Below are 17,721 nucleotides of genomic sequence, written 5' to 3'. Positions count from 1 at the left end.
TCAAAAGATCTTTACTTCCCAAACATGTAGCATATCTCATTTTCAATCAATATATAATAAAAGCATTTCTATATTCATGCACAATAGGTTATAGTTTGCTTTTAAAGCAGCAGGGTATTAAATAATCACTAAATATTTCAAAAATTGTTTATGCTATTTCTAGACTAAGCAGAGCTATAATGATGACTGTGTGAACCTCTGTCAAGCATAGAAAAGGAAAACTTTTTAATCTAAACAATGGGGTTTAGGTCATGCTACCCCAAAATATGGCACCTGGGCATTTGAGAAAACAGCAGAAGCAGGAAGCTCTCTTTGTCCTTCTCTTGCCCTTCTCCCCTGAAGCCGGACATAACAGAATTCTCTTTCTTATGAGGTAGGTCCTAAGAACCTTCATTCCAGAGGTACCCACCCTATTCCCAGAGGAAAGGAATGTCCTTATGTCTGAAGACACTGGGACACAAACAAGAATCTGAACAAACAGGCCTAGCTAATCAAACATAAGCATAAAAATACACAGATTTCCCTGTCTGGGTCTTCATTCTGACAGGTAAAACTTACAAGTGAATTTGTATATTATTCTCTTGTTAATCTATCTTTTATTATAGGTGCCTCAGCCACAAGTCTTGTGATGGATTGAGGAAAAGATATGACTTTTTCTCTTCTATACCACTCAAATTTATATTCTTATATAAAGTGTTTTACCCAGAAACAATTTAGAATATACAAGGCACAAATAAAAAATGATTTATTACTGAATGTTCCTGGGAATGTATTATTACAGTCAGTCTGGGGTACAGATAAACATGTTAAAATTTCACGTGATTCTAACGAATAAGAATATTTCAATCATAGGATATGGATAAAGTTTTTCCTTATAAATTCCTTTAGTCTCTAGAAGCATGTGATTTATAAAATATTCCATATATTACATGAAACAAAATCTAAAGGACATCAAAATACCTAAAAACTGTACCTATATATTATTTGCCTAATAAAGTATAACTCTATTTAAATTGTAACATAGTAGATCTTTTTAACAAAAACTCTCCCAGGTAATTGCCCGGAAAGTAAAATATTATACTTTTTTTACAAACAGACAGATGATTTAAACTGATAACTACCTTAAATTGGAGACTGGACACATATAATGTCCTAGGAGTCTCAATAAGAATGACAATTTTCTACCTTACCTGGCTAATGTTTTCTCTAGTGGCAGCTTCTTTTATTTAACTAGAGGCAACCCTGCTATTTAACATTTGGGACTTATTCCATCATGGAGATTTAGGTCACTGACTTCCCTGGTGCTATAAGTATTTAATCCAATGTACTGTAAAAAGTAATTTATTAATCACAAGATCTCAGAAATTTGTAAGTTTCCCTCAAATCAGCTAATTTCTAAACTCACCTAGTTACTACCCTCCCTTACAATCAAAATATATAAATTATAAAGTTTTATTTCAATTTAAAGCAAAGGGTAATTAAATTCTTAACACCATTTACACAGTATCTTAGACTAACAGAGTAGTTCCCCTTATCTACGGGGGTAAAGTTCCAAGACCTGCAGTGGATGCCTAAAACCACAAATAGTACCCAACTCTATATATACTATTTTTTTTCCTACACATATATGCCCATGATAAAGTTTAATTTATAAATTAGGCACAGTAAGAGATTAGCAATAACTAATAATAAAATAGAATTATAACAACATACTATAATAAAAGTTATGTGAATGTGGTCTCTCTGTCTCTCAAAATATCTTGCACTGTACCTGGGATAATTGAAACTGCAGAAAGTGAAACCACGGATAAAGAGGGAGCCACTGTACACATAGCCTGGGTATGCTATGTATGCTAACAGTGCTAACAATGCCAGTCATTTTTTATCCAATAAATAGTATGAAAAAGATTGTTTCTATGCTTTATTGCTGTTGAGTCACACTTATATGTACATAAAGACATACATATATGTAATATGTAGAATCTATGTCATTGAGCACAGTGATATCTAACACTCTCAAAAAGTACTGTCATAACCATATTGTATAGGAAAGAGTTTGAAAATCAATATATTTAAAAGAAAAATCTACACAGAAAAAGAGCTGAAAACAATATTCATGTTAAACCAAAGTACTCACGTTGACGCCCAACCCATCAAAGGATTTTCCCATCGCTCCCTGGTATCAAATTCCATCTTCCATTTCTTTGTGTTGTTTACTCCAGACTGCATGTTATTGCGAGCAGGAACAAAGATCCTGACTTTTCTAGTTTTGATATGTTCTTCTGGAACGCCAGTTAAAGTAGTGATATCCTACAGAAAAAGAAACAAACATGTTTCAAACAGCCTACATACTCACTACTGTGCTTTTGTTGTTCCCTATATTTATGCAACCCTGTTCAGATTTGTTTATAAATTGAAATAAGTTTTCTGGCTTATTTCACTACTACTCTGATATTTTACCACATAAACTACTATTAGATATTTGTAAATGGTATATCTGGGAACTGGTGTTAGGGGACAGTGGCACAGGAGTCATGAAAAAAGTTTTAGGCCCCTTTGTCCAACAAAGCATTGGTAATTTCTGAAGGTTTTTTTTTTTTTTGATGGTAGAAGATCATGTAGTTAATACATTCTTATTCTGTGAGCAGATGTAACTAGTCAGAGGAGAACAAAATGTAAGGGGAATAATAAAAGGGATATAAGAAGAAACTAAATTTTAAATAGAAAAAAATCTATTACCAGTGGTTTCTGTGTCAAACTGCTTACCACAAGGCATTCCCTTCAGAAGGAGGCCTGAAACTTTTTATAAACAACTAAAATCAATTAAGAACTTTAACTGGTATTTTGATTTATCTCCTTTTGGTGAAACCTACTGAAGAGAGAATGATGTAATCAAATCTATTCTGCAAAGGTAAGCCATAAAAGTTGCATAATTTTTGCAGAAATGTCAGATTAAAACAGTAAACTTCCTTAACTCTCTTTTACTATGCTTTTATCCAGTAACAGATGCTCAATTGGCAAATGCACAGAATTTTGATGTCCCAGATTAGATATATTTACCAAAACATAGTGGCAGTCAGGACACAAAATAAGTAATTTAGAGTTTAAGTCTGCATTTAGTAATGGCAAAATACTTTATCCCATCAAAGTAAAATGATATTAGCGTCAACCATATCATTCTTATTAAGCAAGCATTTTAAAATCATAGTTCACTAAAGAAAAATTTGAATAACTGGTTAAAAACAACAAAGAGTTAACACGAAAATGATTATAGTAAACTTGTGAAAACTAGAAAATTTAACCCATTTTTTGAATTTTCACTTAATTATAATATATCCCCCTACTGGAGGCTAATGTTTATTTGTAGTCTATCAATGCTACAAACCAAAAAATTAGTATAACTACTTAGTGCTGCAGTATGTACTGGGAAAAACACTATTTTTGATTCAACTAGTCCCTCTACCCACAAGATAAAAAAAACAATTCTTTAAAGTTATTTTAGTTGGCAACCAATCCTCTTTTTAACACAATGCCTTTCCACCTGCACCAATAATTAGGTGTGGCTACTCTGTCACAATCTGCTTAAAGAAACTATCAAAATCATCCATATAAATATTTACATAAATATGCACTTCTAATATGTGCCTACATTTGTTTTTTTAAAAGTTTTTTTACATCTAGGTTAAAGTAAAAACAAAGTGAGTGCAACTGGCACATAATTTTAAAGGTGTGAATTTAAGTTTTAATGACTTTCTAGAGCATATGCCTCTACTTAAGAACTTGAAGTGACTCGGCTCAGAATGAATTTTAGGATGGAAACTTCCTTAAAATAAGTAGCTACAAAATGTTGCTAAGCTCGTTATATTTTGAACTAATAACTACCAATCTTCCACGTCTTTTCAAATTATGGCAATTATTTTTTGCTATCTTCCCTCAACTTAAAGTTCTGAATTTGGAAGCCTAAGCTGTCTTGACATAGAATCTCTGTTTTTGCTTGCAGAAGACACATAAGGTACTGTGCCCAGTTGGGCTGCTGTCTAAGACAGAATAGAGAGGCTTGGCACCTCTCACATACTTGACACCTAAAGGGCACAGAAGCTCTAAAATTCCTAGTCCCCGTAGGCACACTCTCACAGTCTAGACAACCTGATTTCTCACACTTTTAAAATGCATCACGACACTCTATTGTTATCATTTCATCCACACAGCTTCAGCTAGTGACAGAAGAACCTGTTCTTTAAGCCACATTTCAATGGGCTAAAGCTCCCACTCTAAGATTCCATTAAAACAAGTAACACTTGAAAAGAACTATGAGGCACTATGTTGAACTCTGCTTGTATCTTCAATGCTTTGCTTTCCCTCGAAGTTCTCACCGAGCTACCTAACTCAACTTTCACAAAAAAATAAAAACATTTGCAAACCATTTAAACTATATTGAACTAATGATATTCTCTATAGATTTCTACTTCTGTATTGCAATATGCATCACCTATGACTTTTTAAACCTACTTATAAAAGATAGAAATGCTTTGAAGATGTCAATATTACTTTTTACAGATTTCTCATTTTATTGGTAAAAGATAAATAATTTATAAGTAATGATTCATAAATTTTTTATGATTACAAAAAAGCAAAATCATATAAGTTATGAAAAGCCTTCCAGTTGGCACCTGAAGAACTTCAACACTCACCAATTAATAACTATCTATAAATTCTAATAAAATAAGTTACCCTATAAGTAAATACACACAGATTTACTGAATTTTAAAACTTTTAATTTTTAAACAGCTGGGTAAAGCATGAAACCTATATTCTTATTAGGAATAATGTCACTATCCCAATAGTTTCAGAAACACAACTTCATGTACAAATGCTATTTTAAGAAATGGTAATTTAAAAATCAATCATAATTCACAGATTAAAGCCATTCAAATAAAAATTTGTACTGAAAAGATGCATGTCATAATTCCAAAGTTCACTCTTTCAACACCATCTCTTTCACAATTTTATATTTTGGAGGAGATGAGAGCAGACCTTCCATTTCACAAGTCTAGTTAAATGAAGAATTTTAAAAATCATTATGAAGGTATATGCCTATATATGTACATGCACTTTATTCTTTCAAATATCAGTTTCCATTACAAAATATTAGTTTTCCATATAAAAACTGTATGATTCGGTTTATCAACTGTCCCCATTTATCTTTTGTGAATTCAACTTTTTTTTTTAAACAAAGGAAGCAGAGAACAAGCAATGGGAAGTTAGTGTCAAAATGCAGAAAAACCTCCCAGCAAGCTTCTTGCAACCACCCAGGATTTAGAGTCTTGCTGGCCGCTCTCTTTTCAATACCAGAATTTCACACATTTCAATGACTATTATGACTTCAAAGAATCAAATTTTCATCATTGTCCGTCATCTGCCGGTTGATTTGTATAAAGGAGTTCTTCTGCATGCACTCCAAACAAAAGCCTCCTTACTTTTGTGGCTATATATCAAGTTTAAAAGTTTTGTTTGTGACAGTTGTGTCTTTGGTAAATTAGGGTAACAGTGAAGGAGTGCAGCTGCTCTGCAGGAACCTCCTTTTTGGCACCATTTCACTTAAATAAAAACTGAATAATTAGCTTCTGCCTTTATTAAACCACAAAAAATGCCACTGGCCTTAGTAATTACTTCCGGTTGCCCCACCCACTTAACCGTAACAGTTTATACTTGTCATAAAGAGAATTAAATGAAAGGTTTTTCCACTTTTGGATGAATTTTTGCTAGACCTCTCAGTGTATGCAGAAAAGCCAAAATTTTTGCAGGTTTTCTGGTAGTAACTTCACTAAATTGCTCGTTATTATGGATCAATGTTGAAAAGCTTTAATAGAGCACATATTAGAACATTAAGTAAAAATACTGCTTATAGAAACTTGTTCCATTCCAGGCTATTACCAATCAATCATGTGTTTAAATATATTTTAGAGCTAAAACTGATCTAAATTTGATGACTGTGTTTATAGTCTACTTCAACCATGAAAGATATTAAAAGTCTTAAATCTGTTAATAAAAACTTCCTTTCAAGTAACCCACAGATTCTTAAAGCAAGAAACTCATTAAAGGTCTCATATATAATTAAGGATATTTTACGAAATAAATTTTACAGGTTAAAAAATACAGAGTTGGCAAATAGCACAATCATATCCCTTCACTGTCCATGGAAGAACTTTAAAGACTTCTAAAAAGTTAGTGGCCATAGGGATTTGAATATAATAAAAAATGTCAAAGTATGAGTTGTGCCAGTAGAGACAATTTTTGTTTGTTAACAAACATTAAAGCAATGAATTGATGTAGGAGTACAACCAAGTAATGAATCAAGTGTTGGAATGTAACATATGTTATTATACATTTTGCATACTGGGCAAAAGTATCATGGAAACAAAGTGTAGTTTAATTTTTTTATTTTTATTTTTTTTTGAGACAGGGTCTCACATTGTCACCTGGGCTAGAGTGCAGCGGCATGATCATACCTCACTGCAACTGCAAACCCCTGGGTTCAAGCGACCCTTCAGGCTCAGCCTCCCCAGGAGTTGGGACTACAGGTGTGCACCACCATGCCTGGCTACAAAGTGCAGTTTTAAATGAAATGCCTTGGGCAACATGATAGGAATAGATCATGTAAATGATGCTGCTAATCATATAAAAAGTAAAGAACTAGAGACACATTTTTCAATCTCAAACTATTTTTATTACTCCTAGATCCTGGATTGAGTAGAGCAATGGCTAAAAGCAAAGGGGTGAGTCAAAACTGGGTTGGAATCCCAACTCTCAATTTTGGGCAAATAATAGACTTCTCCTGGTTCATCATCTATAAAATCAGCTTACTATGGCAAAATGAGGACTAAATAATGTATGTAAAGCTCTTACCTTGGGCAACAAAAAGAATGTTTCTCATTTATTCAACATATTTTTTAGTACCTACTGTGTATTAGACACTGCACACAATGTTCAACAGTGCAGACATGATCCCTTTTCTCATGAAAATTACTACTGAACATTTTTTAAAAGGACTGAGTGAACAACTAATGGGAAGTTGGTGCCAGGATGCAGAAAAATATCCTATTAATATCTTCTTTGAAAAATGTGTTAATAATTAAAACATTCTACAAAGAAAGTTTTATAACTAGAGTCAATAAGTTGCTTTAAGTATGGAGGAGAGAAAAACTTAACTTTTCTTTTAATAAGGGCTGAATACTCCATTTCTTGTATATGTCAAAAACACTTGAGTACAATGTTAAATAACTTTATATAGCCACATACCAAAACACCTATGACATTCGTGAAAGTAAAGAAATAAGATATCATTTACCTTTGTTTCAATTCAAATGGAAAGATTCTACTATGCCAAATTAACTATCCTAGGGGTGGCAAAGGATATAAGGATAAGATTTTATTCCTTAATTTAAGAAATCTATAATCTGTGTACCCATGGGGTAGGAAGGGGTGGATATAATGAAATAATTATACTGTCATATACAACATTGGTTAAGTTATCAGAAAATACCTGACCAAGGAGGCCGAAAATGATTCCTTCAGGATACTTAAAATTTTAAAATGACACTGTTAAAACATTACGATAATATTAAAAGGAAATTTAAAAACATATATCCATATGCTTAACACCATAGCAACCGTTTTTTAATCTGCATTACCTACCAACAACTATTCATATACATATCCATTTTACACAATAGTTATTTTGTATTGGTTATTTTTATGTAACATAACTTCCCTTTCTTTATGTAGTTACTAAGTCTTCATATTTGTTTTAATGAGTCTCATTAATAATCTATTAAGTTAATGTGCCATAATTTCTTAGCTTGCTCCTTTATGTTGAAAAATCAAATGTTTTATTATTATTGCTTTTTAAGTATAGATTACTATAATGAAATTCTCAGTAATTGGTTTTTTTTTTTGAGACAGGGTCTCACTCTGTTGCCTGAGCTAGGATGCAGTGGCATCATTATAGCTCACTGCAACCTCCAACTCCTGGACTCAAGAGATCCTCCTCCCTTAATCTCTTGAGTAGCTGGGACTGCAGGTGTGCACCACCACACCCAGATCATTTTAAAATTTTTTTGTAAAGATGAGGTCTCGCTATTGCCCAGTCTGGTGTCCAACTTCTGGGTTTGATGATCCTCCCACCTCAGCCTCCCAAAGTGCTAGGATTATAGGCATGAGCCACTGTACTCAGCCCTCAGTAACCTAATCCTTTTAACGTTCATCACTTAGACTAGAATTAAATAAGTCAAAGGTTGAAGGAATTTCCATAGTCTCTGCAATGTTATCTAATTATTTTCCAAAAGAGAGGTAAAATTTTACATTGCTACCAACAATGTGTTAATACTATAAGTAGGCCAATTTCCCTTTATACTCTCAAGGCACAGAGAAACAGGTATATATTAATTGGCTTGACTTTATTTAGTGTGTGTTATTCCATACAAAACTAGAAAGGAGAGGATGAATTTGATTTTTGACGTGTAAAAACAAAAAAATTATCAAAATTTTCTCAAAATTGATCCAACTGGTACACTGCTTTGTAAGAGCTCCTACTACCAGAAGAAACAGGCATGCAAAGGAAACACTCACCCAAAACCTAATGAACTGCTCAATCTCAATTGAACAGATGTGCAATTTCTTTGTAATTGTATAGGAATGGCAAATATTTTCAGATTTTTACTTAATGAAGTTATAGTTTGTAGGACTGGGGCTCAAAATATGGCACCTTGGAAGTCACTCTCTGACCTTTTCCTGCCTCTCTCCCATGGAGCATGATCATAAAAAATTTCTATGACCTACCTCACCAGAAAGGTAGTCATAAGAAATCATAAGACTCTCATTCCAGAGGGGTCCTGCTCTATACCCAGAGACCAAGAAGAATCTGAACAAATAGGTTTGCTAAGTTTCCCCCAGTTTACTACCATTAGATCATACCCCCTTTTTGTCTAGTCACATTTCTACAGGACTGTCCATTCTTCATCAAATCCAAGCATAAAAATATACAGTTTTCCTTGGGTCTTTGGGTCTTTATTTCTGAAGGCTCTCATGTCACGTAAAACTTTGTTTAAAAAAAAATTGTCATGTTTTTCTCACGTTAATCTGTCTTTTGTTATATGGGTGTCGGCCATGAACCTTGTAATTTTTAGGTAAGGAAAAGATATTACTTATTTTCCCCTATAGTAGCACCTGATTTGACATATGCTGTAGCCAAATCAAGTCTAACAAGAAGGTACTTTATGACAAATGCAATTTTAGAAAAATGACATAAAAATAAACTCCCCCCCAAAATCAGGAAAATCTACTGGAATACTTTTTTCATTTTTGTAAAGAAACACTTAAAACAATCTTTGTTTTCTATTAACTTTTTAACAACTGAAAGTGAAGTTGTTAAAAAACATTATACTTAACAAATGAAAGATCAATACTGCCTCAACGAAAACCAGTATTTTGAACATTAAAGTAATACATTTTTAATACTTATAAAAATATAACATTTAATAACTTATTTAAAATAACTTTTTAATAGCTAAAATGTCTTATTTCTTTGCTTTTTAACCCAGGATTTTTTTGATTTTTAAATCATTAAGTCATGTGGCTATCTCAGGATACCTGATAGATTTTCAGAAGCTGTAATGAAAGTGGGGAAAAAAGTTTGACCACAGTTATTTGGAACTTATATAACATTACATTTTCAAAAGAACCAATCTGTTATTTCTTAATCAAATATTACTCTTCAGCACCTGGTAATAAATTAAAATGCTGACAAACACACAGCATATATTAAGAGTTATGAAAACAAAAGGCTTGGCAGCAGGGAACTAAATATGAAATAATTGTTGAATAAACATTAGGCCAAAGGAACAGAACATAAATAAACTTCTTAAAATCAAGTAATAGTTTAAGTAATAAATGAAATTAATTACATCTGAAAAGGAAACTGAAACAATAAAAGCTGAATGCTTCTGATCTAATCAAGAAATATTCATGAGACAATGGTATACAAATAAAACTAGACTACAAGAAGACATTTAAAAAGTATAAGTTAATTCCCTGTTAATTTAGCACAGGAATAAAAGTTAAACTACGCAATAGAAGTTTTCTGTCATTAGGAACTGGTAGCAGGTCAGTTACTTGAATATATTTGGGAAAAAAAGGGAAATGCTAAGTAATAAAAACATGCATGTGTGCACATATAAACACATCTTAAATATTATAATGCAAAAAAGGATAATATGCATCCTTTTAATAATCTTCTATGTAGGGCAATGCCTTTTCTTTGAGTATAGTTTCAGTGATTAGAATCTTAAGTGTTGTTTCTTTTATAAACTAGCAAGAAATACACCATCTACAAATTATGGTTTCAGCTTTTTTTTTTTTGAGACAAGGTTTTTCTCTGTTGCCCGAGCAAGAGTGCAATGGCATCATCATAGCTCACTGCAACCTCGACTCCTGTGCTTGAGCAATCCTCCTGCCTCAGCCTCACAAACAGCTGGCACTACAGGCATGTGCCATCCCGCCTGGCTAATTTTTCTATTTTTTGTAGAGATGGCAGTCTCACTCTTGCTCAGGCTGGTCTCGAACTCCTGGCCTCAAGCAATCCTCCTGTCTCAACCTCCCAAAGTGCTAGGATTATAGGCATGAGCCACCATGCCTAGCCTATAGTTTCAGTTTTATAAATGTGAAGTGAGAATATAAAAATGTTTGTAAAATAATCTGAATCCAAAGTATATCTAGGATTTTATGATTTCCTTTAATATCACAATCTTTAATAAGGTCTTACCTCTACCTACTTTAACAGAAATTATTAGTATAGGGAGAGAAAAAATTAGCTTCTCCTCTACCCATCTTAGGTTCATGGCTGAGGCCCTGTCTTGTAAAAGACAGATAAACATGAGAAAAGCATAAAAATTTATTTAATATAAGTTTTATGTGACATAAGAGCCTTCATAAAGAAATGAAGACCCAAAGAAACATTTAAACCGGTGGAGAAATAAAGTAGAGCAAAAAGGCTATGATTTAATGGTAATAAACTGGGGAAATTTAACAAGGCCTGCTTGTTCAGATTCTTCTCTGTGATCCTTCACCTTTGAAGATAAGGATATTCCTTTCCTCCAGACACAGGGAGGGCACCTTTCACCTAAAGATCTTATGCCCTGCTTCAGGCAAAAGTCAAAAATCATTCTTAGGTTTTATACCCTACTTCATGAGAGACAGGCAGAGGGAAGATCAGAGTGACTCTCTTGCTTTTGCTTTTTTCACAAAATATTTAGTATGCCATAGTGCCATACTCTGGGGTTGTGTCTTGAACCCCATCATTAGAAATTCACCTTTATCATCTTCTCAAAGTATTCAACAGAACTGTTACAGAAGAACTCTTTTGTCCTCATATAGCATCAGATTATAATATTCAATTAATTCAATTGATTCAATTATGTAATTATAATGTCAAGTATAATGGCAGAGACAGGTATGGAAATAAGCACACCGAGTCTTGGTAAAACATAACTCAATAACTAAGAGCTAAAGTTTGGCAGTACACTAAAATGAAGCCTTAAGTAAGTCATATATGTAGTATGTAAAGGATGTTTGTAAATATGCTTTATAAACAGAATTGAGAGCATGAATAACTGAGCAAGTTGTTAAAGGTTGGTTAAAAAAGTAAAGATTCATTAAGGAAGCCATTTTTACAAAATAATTTTACAAAAGAATTGTCACAATGTAGTACTGTGATCCCTGAAAGGAAAACTCAAGATGTACTCCTACAATTGTCTCAGCTTTATGCCTGGAGATACATCTCAGAGGCATAGGTGTAGAGAGGTGAAGCCCAAGCAGAACACAACAGCATCACTGAACAGAAAAGGTAGGGACTGCAGTTCAGATATTTGTGAGGCAGAGTGTCGAAGAGAAGGTGTTAGGCAAAAATGGAGCTTCAGAAATCTGCATGGTCATTGCGTAAAATGAGACTCTGTGAAGTAGGACAGGTAATGGTAAATTCTAGCAAGCCACAGTGGAGAGACTTGGCTGAACACTCCAAGCATTCAACTGAGACACAAGAACTGGTCAAATCTTAGAAGCAGAGCAATTGTACAATCACACATACCATATGTAATAATAATCACTAAAAGGATCAAGTTAATCAGGCAGTAACTGCTGAAACAACACTAAATGTTCTATAAAGAAAGACAACAAAATCTAGACTCCCAATAGCAAAACAATCAGAGTATCAATTATATCATTATCACTAAATGCATACATACACAAGAAAATCTGAACTCAACACAACTACAATAACTATTTCAATAGAAATAGACCCTGAAACAATACTGATGTGGAAATTAGTGAAGGTTTTAAATAGCTACTATAAATGTTTAAAGATTTAAAGAAAAAAGATGGACAAAATGAACAGATGGGGAATTTCAGCAGAGAAATGAAAACTATAGAAAAGAACCAAATAGAAATGTTAGAACTGAGAAATATATTGACAGCCTTCATAAAAGGCAAAATATATATAATATCTAAAATGATGAACAGTATATGGGATTAATAGAAAATTGAACACTACAGAAGATTATTAAACTTGAGGACAGAGCAATAGGAAATAACCAAATTGAACCATACAGAAGAAAAATACTGGAAATAAAATAAATTTAGCCTCAGTGACTGGTTGGGCAATAATAAACAGTACAATGTAAGTGTTAGAGTTCCAGAAGGAGAAGAGAGATTGAAGCAGAATTTAAAAAAAAACAAAAAACAAGAAACTAAAAAATTTTCAAAATTGATGAAAAATACCAACCAAAAAAACCCCCAAATCTTACTGAAACAAGAATCTTAATGACTCAACCAAGATAAATGTAAAGCATAGGAACACAGAATAATTGAGTTTCTAAAATTTAAAGATAAAATTAAAATTTTAAAAGCAGTCTTAAGAAAAGACACAGTATGTACACACATAATGATGATAAAAGAAAATGGAAAAGACTGAAAGCTTTTCCTCTAAGGAACAAGACAATGATATCTACTTTTGCTACTTCTATTTAATGCAGTATTGGAAATTCTAGCCAGAGCAATCAGGCAAGAAAAAGAATAAAAGGCATCCAAAATAAGAAGAAGTAGTACACTTATCTCTGTTCCCAGATGACATGATCTATATGTAGAAAACCCTAAACAATCCACAAAAAAAACTTATTAGAATAAACAAATTTAGAAAAATGGCAGGATATAAAGATCAATACACAAAAATCAGTTGGCTTTGATACAAGAACAATCAATAATCTACAAAGGAAATTACAAAAACAATTTCATTTACAATAGCATAGAAAGGAATAAAATACTTAGGAATAAACTTAACAAAAAGGAGAAAAATTTGTATGTGGAAAACTACAAAACACTGTTGAAAGAAATTAAAGAGATAAATAAATGGGAAGACATCCTGAGTTCATAAACTAGAAGTCTTAATATTGTTGAGATGATAACATTACTCAAAACAATCTATAGATTCAGTGTAATCCCTATCAAAATCCCAATGACATGTTTAACAGAAATAAAAAAAACCATCCTAAAATTCATATGAAATTTTTGTTTCAAAACAATCGTGAAAAATAACAAAAGCTGGAGGACTTGCACATCCTGGTATCAAAACTTACTACAAAGCTACAGTAATTAAAATAGCATGGTACTGTCATAGAATAACAGACAAACCAATGGAATGGAATAGAGAACCCAGAAATAAACCCTCACCTACACAGTCCATAGGTTTTTAATAAAAGTGCCAAGACCATTCAATGGCAAAAGCACGAACAAATGGTGCTGGGAAAACTGGATATCCAGATGTGAAAGAATGGAGTTGAATCCTTACCACACACCATATATGATAGTTAACTCAAAATAGACCAAAGACCTAAATGTAACAGCTAAAACTATAAAACTTTTAGAATAAAACATAAGGGGAAATTTTCCTGATATTGAATTTGGTGAAGATTTCTTGGCTCCTCACGAAGAAATAACAAAAGCATATGCAACAAAATTAAAACACAGATAAAGTAGACTTCATTAAAATTAAAAATTTTGTGCATCAAAGGACATCTATCTGATAGAAGATTAATATGCAAAATATACAGGAAACTCTTACAACACAACAAAAAAATCAAACAACCCAATTAAACTGGGCAAAGAACCTGAAGAGACATTTCTCCAAAGAAGATATACAAATGGCCAACAAGCACAGGAAAAGATGTCCAACATCACTCGTCATTAAGAACATGCAAATAAAAAACACACTGAGATACTGTTTTATACCAACTAGGATGGCCATTATTTAAACAATGGAAAATAAGAAATGTTGGTGAGAAAGTGGAACTCTTGTGCATTGCTGTGGGATTATAAAATAGTACAGCCAGTATGGAAAACAGTATGTCTGTTCTTCAAAAGGTTAAACACAGAATAACCACATGATCCAATGATTCTACTTTTTTAATCCAAAAAATTAGAAACAGGGACTTGAACAGACATTTGGACATCCATGAGCATAGCAGCATTATTTACAATAGCCAAAAGGCAGAAGCAATCCAAATTTCCATCCAGATAGATGAATGGATAAACAAAAACAATGGAGTATTATATATAGCCTTCAAAACAAATGAAATTCTGACACAGGCTATAACATGGATGAATCTTTAAAACATTATGCCCAATGATATTGTAACAGAAGAAATGGCTTGAAAAAAAATGGCAAAAATATTTCATGTCTCTTTAAAACATCCCTGGCTCCTTTTGCAGAACTAGGACCTCCATCGCTGTCTCAGGCCAGTGGTTGGGAGGGGCAGCGGAATGTCTTTTGTTCTTGGAACCACAGGAGATGGCTCAAGGTAATTATCTGGGCAGAAGTCACAAGATTGTCTTAGCCAAAGATGGGATTGATCAGAACTTTTAAAGCTCTACTTCTGCTCAGAAGGAGGACACTAGTACTTTGAGACAAGAGTCTGCCAGCCTCCTTGTTTGCCAGCAATAAACTCCTCTTTCCTTCTCCTCAAACCACTTGTCCTTGTTCTTCTGATGTGACCTTGGGGACAAATGCCAAACTTTCGGTAACAATAAAAGCCAGTCACAAATGGACAAATATTATACAATTCTGCTTATATGAGGTACCTCAAGTAGGCAAATTTATAGAGACAGAAAGTATACTAGAGGTTATGAGGGAATGGGGAAGAGCATAATGGAGAGTTATTTTTTAATGGGTACAGAATGTCTCTTTGGGATGATGAAAAAGTTCTGGAAGTGGATAGTGGTGATGATTGCACAAAATTATGAATGTGGCTAATGCCACTGAATTGTACACTTAAAAATGGTTAAGATGCTAAATTTTGTGTTATGTACATTGAAGGAAGTTAGAAATATTTTACCTCAAACTATATTTCTTTGACATATTTTGAGATGGCTGCCATGAGTCTCACAGATAGAAGTAACACTGCAAAGCTATCATGGGGTAGGGGGTGGGGGATTACATCTGTAGATAACCTGCGTTAATACAGCCAGGTCTATCCTTACCAAATCCAGGAAAAATTTACTGAGAGTCTGACACCTTTAAAGGTCTGAAAAAAAACATTTACCATCTAGTCTCTCTGAGGGCAGCTACCTGTAAGGTTTACATTTACATATTAAGACCACCTTTTCTAGCCAGTCAAGCCTTTTTCCCTCTTCCTCCCAAAACCTGTTTTTCTGTTTTCAAGCCCCCATTCTCTAAAAACCTCTGTACCTCACTGAGGAGTTGAATCTTCATTGTGAGGGTTCCCTTGTATACACGTTAAATAAATCTGTACCTTTTTCCTTCTATTAATCAATATGCCTCATGTGTGTGATTTTTCAGTGAACCTTTATGGGCACAGGGGCCTTTGCTTCATATAGTTTGGTGAATCTTTGGAGGGCCAGGGGCCTTTGATTCCCACAATATTTTACCACAATTTTTAAAAAATGAAACTGGAATGACATCTTCAAAATGCTAAAATAAAAACCTTCAACCTAGAATTGCACATCCAATGAAAAGCTCTGTTACAGACTGAATGTTTGTGTCCTTCCCAAATTCATACGTTGAATCCCTAAATCCCCAATGTAATGGTACTGGAAAATAGTGCCTTTGGGAGGTAATTAGGATTAGATGAGATAAGGGCAAGGCCCTCATGGCGGGATTAGTGTCCTTACAAGAGACACCAGAAAGCAGTTATATAGAATCATCAAAGCAGACCTGAGAACAAGGAATAGCACCACGAAAAAGAGGGACACCACATAAGGATAAAGCATCAACTCATCAAGAACACACAATTTTCAATGTTTATGCACCTAACAACAGAGCTTCAAAATGAGTGAAGCAAAAAGTGATCCAACTAACAGAAGGAGACAAATTATAGTTTGAGATGTTAACACTTCTCTCTCAGAAACTGACAGAATATGTAGATAAAAGTATCAGTAAGAATACAGAACATTTGAATAACAGTATTAATCAACTTAAAACTTAACTGAAATTTATAGAACACCAAACCCTGAAATCGGAGAATGCAAATTTTTTCCAAATGTACATAAAACATTAATTAAGACAGACCATATTCTACGTCTAGGGCAACATAGCCAGACCATGACTCACTCACTCACTCAATCAATCAATAAATTAAAAAAAGGTTGGGCACAGTGGCTTATGGCCATAATCTCAGTACTTTGAAAGGCCAAGGTTGGAGGATCACTTGAGCCCAGGAGATCGAGACCAGCCTGAGTGACCAGCCTGGGTAACATGGCGAGACTCTGTCTCTATAAAAACTTTAAAAATTAGCTGTGTGTGGTGGCACGTGTCTATAATCCCAGCTACTTGGGAGGCTGAGATGGAAGGATCACTTGAGCCTTGGAGTTGGAGCTTGCAGTGAGCTATGATCATGCCACTGTACTCCAGGATGGGAGACAAAGCGAGACCTTGTCTCAAAAGAAAAAAAAAAAAAAAAAGAATAGGGAGAAAGTTTCAGAACTTCCTCAGATACATTCTTTATACCACAAACTCTGTTATAATGTATTATTAAACAACAGTAATAGTAGTAGTAGTGGTATAGTAGCAGTAGCAAGAGTTATTAACACTTATATAGCACTAATTGCTATGCACTGGGGCCTAATATTTTACATATATTTATGATAGAAATCTCATCAACCAGCATATCCATAAATTTATAGTAAAATGATAGATAAGTTCATAATGTTGATTCTTGGGATGTACTAGGCTTTGGAGTACTTTAATTCAATGCTGCATCATTTATGTATTATGTGTTTTTATTGTTTTTTAAATCTTAGACATACGGTATTCAACTATTAGGTAGAATTTGCTACACTCCATGTGTCAGTCTGAAAGGCATCCACAGAACTGGACCATATATATTAAAAATAACGCACAGGCTATGAAGAACCATAGCTATAAAATTACATAGAATTAATTGGTTAAAATTTCTCTAGAAGTATTCTGTATCAATTACTTCTAGGTATAAAAAAATACTTAAAATGTTGATACTAAGCCTTTGGATTTAGCAATCTTACCTCAAAGAATCAATCCTAAAATAAAGATGTTATCAAAGACAAGACTTAGTTGTAAAGATGTTCATTCCAGCATTATGTATAATTTTGAAAAATTATAAATAACCTGTAGTATAACAACTG

The 17,721-nt window shown here is 33.5% G+C and overlaps 1 protein-coding gene across 1 annotated transcript in view; it reads right to left on the bottom strand.

Annotated features, from left to right (window-relative positions):
- NDUFS4 (NADH:ubiquinone oxidoreductase subunit S4) overlaps positions 1 to 17,721 on the bottom strand; it is a 113,092-nt gene that overhangs the window by 25,577 nt on the left and 69,794 nt on the right. The window contains exon 3 of the mRNA XM_045566582.1: positions 2,138 to 2,310. Coding sequence (XP_045422538.1) covers positions 2,138 to 2,310 — 173 coding nt within the window. The remainder of the gene's footprint in view (positions 1 to 2,137; positions 2,311 to 17,721) is intronic.

The sequence above is a fragment of the Lemur catta genome, chromosome 12, assembly GCF_020740605.2.
Source record: "Lemur catta isolate mLemCat1 chromosome 12, mLemCat1.pri, whole genome shotgun sequence".
NCBI lineage: Eukaryota > Metazoa > Chordata > Mammalia > Primates > Lemuridae > Lemur > Lemur catta.
The sequence above is the reverse complement of the archived record's forward strand: the minus strand, read 5'-3'. Positions and strand labels throughout refer to the sequence as shown.